The following is a 12,426-nucleotide window of genomic DNA, read 5'->3' as shown; positions in this document are numbered from 1 at the left end:
ATCCCCCCATACATTCTCCATGAGGGCCTAGCCAAAGAGCCCTTTCTCTATATCTCTTGAGAATGCAGGATATTTTAATAATATTTAATATTTTAATGTCCTAATACTAATCTCTACAGTTTGACCATCTTACTATCATAAATTTGGGCAATAAACTTTTGGATTATTCCAGTGCAGTTAGTTGGACCAAACAAATAATTACGAATTCCATTTAGAATATTCTGCAGTACTAAAGCAACGAGCACACATTGACACAATGAGCACAACTTAATTTACAAATACCAGAAGCAACTCATCACCTAAAAGGAATTCTTCAATTTGTACAATAAGCTGAACGATTTCCATGACAGGATCAAATGCCTTTGGTGAACATCTTTTACATAACATTTTATAAATCATATAATAAAAAAAAAAAAAAAAAAAAAAAAAAAAACACATTATTTCTTCAAGGAATCTTATGCATGAAATTTATGCATGAAAGCTTGTTAGAAGAAACTTTTAAGGCAACTTTTTGCTCCACCAAATCAAAATGTTCTTCTTATAATTGGTAACAAACACCATAGGATTTTGTATTCTCTACCCCCCCCTTCACTAAAATGTGACTAAAGATAAGGCTTGCTACAGTGGAGTTTGCAATAATTCTATTTTCTCATCAAACCTTCATTAAGGATGTCATTAATGCATCCAAGTTTTATTCTGATAAAATTTGTAAAGATGGGATCATATAGATAATAATTGGTAGTTTCTCTTTTTTTTTTAGTTAGTATCTTTTGTCTCCTTTTTAATCAAAGAATTTAGAATTTCCCTCTTTCAATTGTTTCTAAAACTAAAGTTGGGTTATAGTATATGAATGTAATGGAATATTTTTATTCTATAAGAAATGATCAGTAAGATGATTTCAGAAAGTCCTAGAAAAAACTTACATGAACTGATGCTAAGTGAAAGTACATGAAGTGAACACTGTACACAGCAATAACAAGATTATGTGATGATCAACTCTGATGGACTTGACTCTTTTCAACAATGAGGTGATTCAGGCCAATTCCAATAGATGTATGATGGTGAGAGTCATCTGCATCCAGAAAGAGACTGAATGGAGACTGAATGTGGATCACAAAGTATTTTCACTTTTTTGTTTGCTTGTTTGTTTCTGTCATTTTTTCCCCTTTTTGATCTAATATTTTTTATACAGAATGATAAATGTGAAAATATATTTAGAGGAATTGCACATGTTTGGCCTATATTGGATTACTAAATGTTTAGAGGAAGAGGGTGGGGAGAAAAAGGGGAGAAAAAATTGGAACATAAGGTTTTTGCAAAGATAAAACCATCTTTACATGTATTTTGAAAATATGTAAAGTTATTAAATTTTTCTCAAAAATTAAATACCACACACACACACACACACACACACACACACAAAAAACTTAATTCCTCAATCATCACAAAATTGTGTTGCAACAGAATCCCTATCTGTATAAATGTTTAAGTCTTAAATATAAGAACAAGACTGAAGTCTTAAGTCTCTTACAAGCTAAGGAATCAGTTAATCACAAACAGAAAAGTAGTCTTTTTTTTTTTTTTTAAGTTTAGAGGAACAAAACTGAAAAAAAATTTCCATTTCCTAAGCATTCCACAAATCTTATTTTTGACTACTAATACAAAAATCTATAAATGAAACAAATTAGACAATAAACTTGTCCTACAAAAATTTTTATAAAATATGACACTAATAGTTTGAGGATGAGTAATTTCAATCTCACCAACAAAGAATGTAATAACTTTTACACGTTAGTGGAGTTTTTGAGGGCTAAAGCTGAAAAATTGTAATCCTGAAACCAACTTAATGAACCCCCAGGAATTGGCTAGGCTAGTCCGTAACAATAAACATGTAACCCACCACTTGCAAAGCATTATGTGAGGTTAAAAAAAACCTTTGATTATTTTTTAAAAAGTAAATAACAAAAAATTACATCAGAGCATTATCATGCAACGGAAATATTCAATTCAGTTACCTTGACTGGATTCTGTAGGTTCTGATTTTAGGCAAAGCTGTTTTGTTCCATCTTTAACTTTTTTTAATCTGTTTTTATCTCCTGGTAAAGTCAATTTCTGCCTGAGAGGTTTCAGTTCAAATGCCTGGAAAGTTTTAACCTGTTTTTTCTCTTCAGGAGGTACTTCTTTTACTGGGTCCTTTATAATACTGACATTCTCTGTAATTATTTGGTCCTCAGAATTCAATATTTTAGCATCATCTTGAGTAGTTTCTTCTTTATTACTCAAAGCCAGTTTTTCATCCTTATTAATACATTCAAGTTCCAACTGGATTTGCTTATATTTTAAAAGCAAGTCTTCAAAACTTTCTTCCCCACAGTTTTCATTTTTGGATGAATAACTCTGTTTTCTTGACGGAGACCTTCCAAAACTTTTAGCTGAACAATCCGTTAAGAAAAATTGGTTCAACAGATTTTTTTCCGTAATTCTACTTAAAAAAAAAAAACTTAACTTTCAAGTGAATTCATCCTTTTTGCTGGAGTTCTTCAATTATATTTAATTACAAAACAAAAATTCTAAAATTCTTAAAGGTTTTGTGAATCCCTAAAAACATTAATTCAAATATACATAGATTAAATAGTTATATACTAGAATTGTGCTAGGCACCAAACTGAAAATGACATAGTCCCCCACCTTAAAAGAATTATTGGTTGTAAGGCAGCCACAGTACAATAGGATTACATGACAAGATACAAAAACAATGCTATAACAAAACCTGAGGAAAGAGAGATCATTTCCCACTGGGAATACAGGGAAGGCTTCATGGAAGAAGTGGCAGCTGAATGGGCCCTTAGAGAAAAAGGAGTGCTTTCAAGGAATAGTAAACAACCTGCTGGAAGAGTATACGGTGAGATCAATGACAAGATCTCAATAAAATAATCATTTCCAACCCTTACCTCCATCATTAATGTTTGATGAAACCTCTGTCAAACTACTAGAGTTAAAGCTTAATTAAACAGTGATAATTGCTATGCGGAAATAAGCCCAGCTATCAATGGCAAATTACTCTAATCCCAAGTATGTCTATTAGAAGCAAACATTAACTTGAAAACACAAATATGCTTCTTAGGCCTCAATAATCTACATAATAATTCCAACACAATGAGGATTCACTATATCAGCAAAATCTGCTAAGAAAATTAGAGAAAACGTTAGGTAGAAACTAGGTTTGAGATAACTCACACCAATAATACTAATAAGCTGCAAATGTATACATGATCTACCTATCAAAGATCGATCATAAACAACTTAGAACAGAGAAAGGATTCCTCTAGCAACTATGGACAGGTGAAGAATTCTTAATTAAACAGAGAGACAAAATTTTTACTGCACAAAATGGAAATTTCTGATAAAATCAATGCAATTAAAATTAGAAGGAAAATGATTAACCTGGGGGGGGGGAAAGGTTTGAAGGAAACATTTGATAAATCTAACATTAGATATAATAGGAAATTGAACCAATATATAATGAGCCCTCCCACAATTGATAAATGGTCAAAAATAAAACAATTTTAGGAGACAAATTATCACCATACTAAAAATATTCCAGAATCACTAATAAGATAAATGCAAATGACAAATTGTTGGAGGAGCTATGGAACACAGGCACATTAAAGCACTGTTGATGAAAGTAAGATGGTGCACAATTCTGGCTAGCCTTTTGACACTAAACCCAAAAGACCACTAAATTGTGCAAACCTTCTGACCCAACAATCTCACTACTAGTTACATAAATCATAAAAAGATCAAAAACTGAAGAAAATGACCAAAAATACATAAAAATATTTATAACAGCATTTTATTATCATTCCATGGTAGCAAAAAATTGAAGTGAAAGTGGATTACCATCAAATGGGAATGGCTAAACAAAATACGCCAAATCTATAAATGGCTTCCAAAAAACCTGAGAGGATGCAGAGAAAAGTGAAATAAGAACAAATTATACAATTTCAATAATGTAAGGTAAAGAACTATAAAAGACATAAAAATTATGATCAATGCAATGACCAATCTTAACTTCAGAAGACTGATGATGCATCTTGGCAGAGATGACTAAAAGTGCAAACTGAGACATACATTTTTAAACATGCCAATGTATTGTTTTGTTTTTCATGAATCTATCTGTTATAACAGAGGATTTTTATTTTGAGTGGAAGAAGTTATTAAGAGTAGGGAATAAGTAATCATAGTATAGTAAGTAATCACTAGCAAAAGAAAATGATTATCAGTGAATCACTTTTAAAAAGTATAAGGAAGTTCAGAAGGAGACATGATAAACCAAAGGCAATACTGAATTTTAAATTTAATATATACTGGATTAGGGGAAGTCATATGTAAATCAAGTTTTATGGAGCCATACAAAATCCTTTTTCTGTAAGGAAATGTTCACACTTGTCAACTTCATAGTATTATCTTCAATTTTTAAAGCAATTCAAACTTTTAAGATTAACTTGTTCATCTTAAACATTGTTTGGTTTAGAACATATTTAACCAACAGAAATAAAACCAATACAAGCAGCAATAAAACAAACAAAAAATTGAAGTGTTTTTAAAGATCATTTCCAAAAAAATGATGGGATAAAGGCAGTATTCATTTTTCATTCTGAAATTCTTCTTTGCATTAAAAATCCTTAGGAGTCAAAGTAATTTTCAATCTTACAATTTCATCAACTTCTTTTTGTTTTTAAATGGGACAAATAAGATTTTTTAAAAATTAAAAACTTTTGCTAAATTATTTTGTTTATAAGTCACTTATTCAGTTGTGACTTTAACCTGTTTCAGTTTTTTCATTAGTAAAACATAGCTAATGGCAATGCTTTATGATGACATATTTTACAAATAAGTATATGCATGTATGTATATTTCATATACTATATATGTGTGTATACACACATCAGCTACCATTATTACCACAGAAAATTAATGAAAACAAGACATTGTTCAGAAACCAAACATAAATAAACAAATCCAATAAGCCAAATAAAGCTAAAGGCAAAGAAAGAAGGGAGGGGAGGAGAAGGGAGGAAAGGAAACAGGAAGAGAGGGGGAGGGGAAGAGGAGGAGGAGAAGGGAAAGGGTAGGGCAGAGCAGGACTTAACAGAATTGAGAAAATATTGAAAAAAGTAGGGGCAGCTAGGTAGCATAGTGCATAGAGAACTAGCCCTGAAGTCAGAAGAACCTAAACTTAACAGTTACTCCTAGCTGTGTGACCCTGGGCAAATCAATTAACCCCAATTGAGGACAGAGAATCAGAAAGAGATAAAGAGAATGCATAAAGAAAAAAGTAATGGGCAACTAACTACTAAGTCTATCAAAGATTACCTTCCTCTACAGACCAAATTAGATACTCAAACATTTGGCAGTCACCTATGTAAACTGACTCCAAATCTTTAATCTAAGTATCTTGAAACTTTTTGAACTACAAAGGAAAGCATGAGGTGGTGCACCAACTCAAAAACCTGCTACAAGTTGCAAATGCACACTGATACAGAGGGCCTTGATCAAAATCAATGCATGGTTAGTTTCATAATTCCAAGCAACCACATGCCTGCCTATTAGGCCATTTTCTAAAAATACAAATACAAAAACTTTATAAGAAAGATCACTTTGTATATAAAGTAAATCTTTAGAGCTTGATGAGACCTTAGAAAAATTCCAACCCTCTCATTTTAACAGCTGAGGAAATTTCGATACATTGAGTAGTTTTGCCCATATTTAGTTGGTACACATTAACACAGAAGCAATTTCAAAGGTAATTTTGAAAATTACATCTTAGAAGAGTATGTGAACATTTTTTTTAAATACTATGTGGCTTTTACTTTTTCAAAACTACATGTTTTTGTTCTTTTGTATGTTTGTTAATGAATATTAAGTTTTTAATTTTTTTGAAGGTGCCTATTTATTTTAATTAAGATCTGAAAACAAGTCTAAGAGAAATACTGTCTGTCAGTCAATTATAATTTATCAAACATCTAGAAGCCTGAAAAAAGACAACTGACCCTCCTTGCTCTTAATGAGCTCAGTTTGATGAGTAAGACAACATCCAAACAACTATGTATAAACAATTGAGCTATCACAGAGAGAAGGCTTGAGGATTGAGTAAGACTGGGAAAGGCCTCTTGCAGAAGACAGGACTTGAAGCAGAAAGCAGGAAAGACTAAAGGCAGAGCTGAAGAAAGCACACATTCCAGACATGGGAGATAATCAGAAGAAATTCTCAAAGATCACAAGTAAGAAACAAGGTAATTGTTGCTGGATCAGAAGGGGAAGGGAATAAGATTTGAGTTCTTTAATTTTATCCAATTAATATCCAAGACTCCTCAAGTCATTCTTAATTCCTGTGTGACACTGAGAAAGCAAATTACTAGGCTTCATTTAAAAGGACTAGACTAAGTTGAGGTCCCTCTCAGCTCAAAGACAGGTAAAATTAAACAAAAAGTACAGTGAAAACATCTACTTTGTGCCTATGGAAATGAATCAAACACTTTTTTCCATACAATCTTTACAATATGAAAATGCCTTTAATTAAAATACTGGTAACTTCTAATTATAATAAGAACATGTTGGTTTGGATATTCCTTTCACCAACAGAAAATGAAAACTCCTTTGAAACTTGCTCAGGATTGCCATCTCTTAACATATTACATGCAAAAGATAGGCCTTGAGTAGCATCTTTCCAGACTTGATTTTGATTAGAGGTCCCCAAATAACTCATAATCCTGGCACTTTAAACCTAAACCTATGCTCCTTGGAAAGACCTGTGAGGTCTTCCACTTTCTCTTCCAATTACAGACTTAACCTTGAATCAACTCCATGCCACAAGATAGACTTTGGCAGAAGAGGAATAAGAAGGGCTGATGTAAGTGGTTTACCGGTTCAAATTTCCTTTTATTTCAAATGTGGCTAGAACTGTGTTCCTTTTCAAATTCACATTTTTAAGACAGGTTAGTGATACTTCACCAGTAAAGGGAAACAGAAAAAAAACTAACGGATTTTAAATCTTTCTTTGGGTACAGAATCTATGCCAAGAAAAGCAGTACAGCAAAGCAACATTTATAGAAACTGTTCTGTTTTAAATATATAATTACCAGGTGCAACTCAGATGTTTGGTTTTCTTAAAAAATAATCTCATCTATTCCTAGTATTTTCTATTAAAATAGTACTAAGCAGCAATACATCCTTTTCTTTCCATTTTCTTCCTCAAACTAGCTACGTTAATTTTTTAAATTAAAAGTTTAACTTTCATTTTCCTAAACTCTTGAAATGATAAAATATTATATTTTTAATAAAGTTTCTAGGGAAAAGGTGTAGTTCTATTAAATGAATACTCTTTAGCTTTTGAGGATTATCTTTATCATGTCATTGTATCACTTTTATTCCTACATACATGTGTAGAAATGAACCTTCTGATACAGTTTCTGCTTCTGAAAGCCATTCGTTAAAATGATATTAAAACAAATATTAAAATAAAGCTAACAGCATCTCTGTATCCCAAACAGATCACAAGGGAAAAGGGCCCATAGGTACAAAAAATGTTTGTAGCAGCCTTTTTTGTAGTGGTAAATTAAGCTTGTACTGGAAATTAAGTGGATGCCCATCAGTTGGGGAATGGCTAAATAAGTTATGGTATATGAATGTAATGAAATACTGTTCTAAAAGAAATGATGAGGCCGCCTTAGAAAAGTCTGGCAAGACAACCAGGAATTGATGTTAAGTGAAGTAAAGTGAACCGAACCGAACCAGAACATGGTATAGAGTAACAAGATTGTGTGATAATCAATTGTGATTGACTTTGCTTAATCTCAACAATTTGGTGATTCAAGACAATTCCAATAGATGTGGGATGGAAAGTGCCATCCACATCCAGAAAGAGAACTATGGAAATTGGATGTGGATCAAAACACAATATTTTCACCTGTTATTTGTTTTTCTCTTGTGATTCCCTCCCCCTTTTCAATTTTTTTTTCTTATACAGATGACAAATATGGAAATATATTAGGAAGAAGTGAACATGCTTAATCTGTATTGAATTGCTTACTGTCTTGGGGAGAAAAATTTTGAACACAAGGTTTTGCAAAGGTGAATGTTGAAAACAACCTTTTTATGCATTTATTTGGAAAAATACTATTGAAAAGCAAAAAAATAAAAATGAAACAATCCTTCCAAGGCATTGAATTAGCAATAAAAATATCATTTACCAGACTTAATACTATGATTTTTACTTATTCCACATTACAGGTGGTTCTGAGAAAGTTGGGTTTGGCTTGGTTTTTTTTTTTTGGGGGGGGGTATATGTGAGGGTTTTCTATTGTCTGTTTGGGCTGTAAAGCATCAACAATTTCTGCCACGTAAACAATCCTTTTTCAACATCTTAAAACATGAACCTTTTTTTTTTTTTTTGCAGTTATCTCAAAAAATTGGGGTAAGTTTGGATAAAATAATGGGAGCATATTTCTAGCACCAGATACAAGCTAGAGCCACACTTGTAATTTCCTAGGTTTGAGTCATCTGTTACTTATTCCCTGTATAATTCTTAATTATCTGGGCCTCAGTTTCATGACTTACAAGGCCCCTTCAGACCCAAAGATCTAATCTCATGATCCTATGATTCCGGGTCATCATAAAATCAAAGATTAAGAAAGAAATTATCTAGAAGTAGTGAGCCATCAGACATCTGTACCAAAAGTCCACAAAACAAAGCATTTTTAAGAGGTAGCTATGTGGCACAATAGAGCACCAGCCCTGAAGTCAGGAGGAACCAAATTCAAATCTGGTCACAGACACTTAACACTTCCTTGTTAGGTTCTTACAAAGTGCTAGTAGCACTTAGTAAGAATCTAACACTTCCCAGTTATGTGAACCTGAGCAAATCACTTAAACCCCATTTCCAAAGGGGAGGAGGAGAGGAAGGGAGATATTTTTGCTTGCTTGTTAGCTAATTCATCAAACAGTGCCACTACCTCTTAATCAAGATTTTGGGTTCATACTTTTCCATGTATCTTTTTAATATAATTATTTATAAAAGCTCATATATTTCCATAAGATGAACACACAAAAAAAAATTGACATGGTTGGGACTAGATTAGTTTTTGTCTACTTCCTTCCTTTTTTTCACACATTGAAAGACTAATGACTGCTATCACACTGGGTAAAACTAAAGTCAGGATTAACTTTCCTTGCAAACTAATAGAAGCTAATGTTTCTGAATGTGTCAGTTTTTCAAATTAATGTCAAATAACAGAGCCTCTGAAGATCTCTCCTAATTAATTAATCTCTTAATCCTAATTCTATGAAAATTCACTTGAAGGAAAGCAACATTTGTAGATACCTTCAGCTTCACAAAAAATAATAATAAAACAAAATGATTGAAAAGAAAAGTATTTGTAAAGTATTCCATATAGTTACCACAAAATAAACTAATCCATAAGGTTTGGCCTAGTTTTACGTATTGTTTTAAAATGTAATAGACCTGGAATTTGACCTAATTTCAAATAGAAAAAATTAAGTCTGCTACTTTTCGCAATAGCCTTTAAATTAGGGAATCTTGAGTTGGAGGATTTTTTTTTTTTTTAATGCTTGGCAACTAGCTAAAAATAATAAGTTTCTTTTACAACCATATGTATTTATATTCTGAGTAGGTATATTCTGAGTAAGGATCTATAGGCTTCACCAGAGCCAAAAAAGTAATAATGAATCTATTAAATAATGAATAATAAAAGTTAAGAACCCCTCTGAGGGACTTCACAAATGTGAAAATTTGGATTCAATTTAAGGAAAAATTTCCTAACAATGTGTTGTGTTCTGCTTTCTAGAGCCCCTGCCAGGGTGATTAAAATATGTCTTCCTAGTGGAGAAGTGAAGAGGTGGGACTACCAAGAATGGTGGAAAAATGGAGTCCATTTATTACAAGGTCTTTTCCCTTTTTATACTCTCATATTCACTGCTCATGCGCCCATTATATACTGCACACGTGGAACCATATAAACAACTTGCTACTGTATATAGTTTGCCACCTGGTATCACTTCCACCTGGTATCACTCTACTTCAATCACAACATAGGTTGTCATGGCCCTCTGACTTCTCAGGAAGACTGAGAGCCCTTAGGAGAGATGGTAAGCCAAACCAGATAATTGTTAGCAGGTTCCCTCTGGGCTGAAGAGTCTTATACCTCATCCTGAGTTTCCCCACTGTCTGTGGCCCTCTACACCAATTTATTCAAGATTGAATGGAATGCTTATGGAGACATGACTTTTTAGCAAAGGCCAAATCCTCTAGAAGAGACTTTTTTTTTTTTCCCTATTATACTGGGTGTATATCTCTGTTAAGCATATTTGTTTAACAAAAAAGTGGAAATACTTTCACTTTTTTGTCCACCAAATTGTAAACTTCTTGAGGGCAGACATTTTCTATTTTCAGCAGTTAACAGAGCCCAAAACACAGGAAGCCCTAAATAAATGATTGTTTACTGAATATACAAGAGAACACCTTTGGCTCCTTGCAACTCAGATATTATATGATACCCTGGGCTTTAATCTCTTATCATAGCCCTAATCTCCCAACTCCCAGTTCTAACGTTATGATTATTGTTTCAAAAAAATGAACACCAATTGCAATTTTATAAATAAGTAAAATTTTTCATCCCAGTGTCTTCCAAGATCTTAATCTGTAACCAAATTTAGTAAATATCTTACCCAGAAATACCCATACTTACCCAGAAATAAAGATCTCCTTTAACAAACAGCAAACACCAAGGAAAAGAAATGGAAGAGGCTAGGAAAATCAAGGGAACAATACAGGGTTCCCAGTAACTCTTCGTCGCACGTGAGCATTTTTTCCCAATACTTTTAAAGACATCGAAAGAGCATTAAATAAAGTTACAACTTGGGTTTGATAAATAATCGAAATAATAAAAAATTTTTCAAGTCAAAAAGTTCAAAGCAATTACCTGGTACAAAATACTTATTTACTTAAGTGTATTGTACTCCTCCACAGGCACAGACGGACTTGAGGAGTTTAGGATTTTGAAGTATGGTTTTTTTTTTTCCTCTCAGTACCCAGCACAGCCTGTGGGCGCTTCCTATTTGTGGAGTGAACTGTAAAACCAGACAAGTCAATAAACATCCCATAAACAAAAAATGGCATGGCTTGTTACGGGGCAGCTCCTGGGCATTACTTTTCCCAATCCCACGACTTCAGGGATGGAGGAAGGATAAAAGTTGTTTAAAGAGGTGAATGATCCCCGAGAAGCGAGGCCGGGGCCAGCCCCGACCACCCCCACGGAAAGGATACAGCTCTTTCGAGGAGAAGGCTCCCTCCAGCTCTGGCCGCCGCTGCTGAAGCCCGATCCCCCTCCTCCCGCCGGGGGCCTGCTGCCAGCCGGCTTGCCGCCCCGGTCACTGCTGCTGCCTCGCCCGCGGCCCCAGCGGCCTCCACCACGATAGGGCCGACCTCGAAAGCGGAAGCGGTCTAGAGCGATGTGGCTCCGCTCCCAGAAGGACTGCCGAGGGCTGCCCTCCGACAGAGAAGAGGACGACGCCATCCGCATGGGGGGCGGGTGCGAGCGAAACGGCTCCTTGGGCCGGTAGCCACCACTGGGACCGCGTAGAGGGCCACGCTCCGACGGGTGCCGCGAGCGGGACGAAAAACTCCTAGGCAGCTGCTGCGACGAGGCCGAAGACGACGACGACGAGCCGCCGCCTCCGCCTCCTCCTCCACTGCCGCCGCCGCCCGAGCCGGAGCCACCGCCCCGGGGCGGGTGCGGAGGCCTCCGCCGAGGGTACGGCAACCCGCTGCCGCCGCCGCCGCTACTACTGCTGCTGCTCCTGCTGCGGGCCTGACTGTTGTCATCGTCGCTTATCTCCCCGTCTTCCAGCTCCCCTTCCTCCTTAGGCGAGAGGCCACTGGAGGCCGGGGCCGCGGCGTCCGGGGTCGCCATCCACGGAACAGCTTGGACTCACACCGCACCCCCACACACGGGGCAGTCTCCACCCAAAAAAAAAAAAACTCACCTGCTTCTCTTTTCTTTCTTTCTTTCCTTTCTTTCTTACTCACCGGGCCGGCCGGGCCTCACCCCTACCCTGAGGCGGACGCTTTCTACACCGAGGGAGCGCCGTCCTCCAACTTCCCCAACACCCGCCACCACCGCCGGCCACCCAGCTCCCTCTGTGCCCCTTTCGAGAGAGATTCCCGGATCTTCCGCCAGGGCCTCGCGAGAAAGGGCAGGAGAGGAAGGAGGCTGAAAGGAGGCAAACCGGAAGTGCCTTCCCGAGGTCGAGACAGCACGCGTTTTAAGGATGGCTCGCGCGATGATCTATAGGGACACGTGGTGCGTGATGGGAACTGTAGTTTTTCTTTCTCTCCTTTCCTTTTCC

At 35.9% G+C, this 12,426-nt stretch overlaps 1 protein-coding gene across 2 annotated transcripts in view; it reads right to left on the bottom strand.

The window, feature by feature from the left end:
* The window catches only part of ZFC3H1 (zinc finger C3H1-type containing), a 53,565-nt gene extending 41,354 nt beyond the window's left edge, over positions 1–12,211 (bottom strand). For both annotated transcript variants that reach the window (XM_074270531.1, XM_074270532.1), the window contains exons 1-2: positions 11,345–12,211; positions 2,016–2,432 (exon numbers count right to left, since the gene is read on the bottom strand). In XM_074270531.1, the coding sequence (XP_074126632.1) occupies positions 2,016–2,432; positions 11,345–11,990 (1,063 nt within the window). In that variant the 5' untranslated portion in view covers positions 11,991–12,211. The remainder of the gene's footprint in view (positions 1–2,015; positions 2,433–11,344) is intronic.
* Positions 12,212–12,426: the final 215 nt, after the last annotated feature.

The sequence above is a fragment of the Sminthopsis crassicaudata genome, chromosome 5 (genome assembly GCF_048593235.1).
Source record: "Sminthopsis crassicaudata isolate SCR6 chromosome 5, ASM4859323v1, whole genome shotgun sequence".
NCBI lineage: Eukaryota > Metazoa > Chordata > Mammalia > Dasyuromorphia > Dasyuridae > Sminthopsis > Sminthopsis crassicaudata.
The sequence above is the reverse complement of the archived record's forward strand: the minus strand, read 5'-3'. Positions and strand labels throughout refer to the sequence as shown.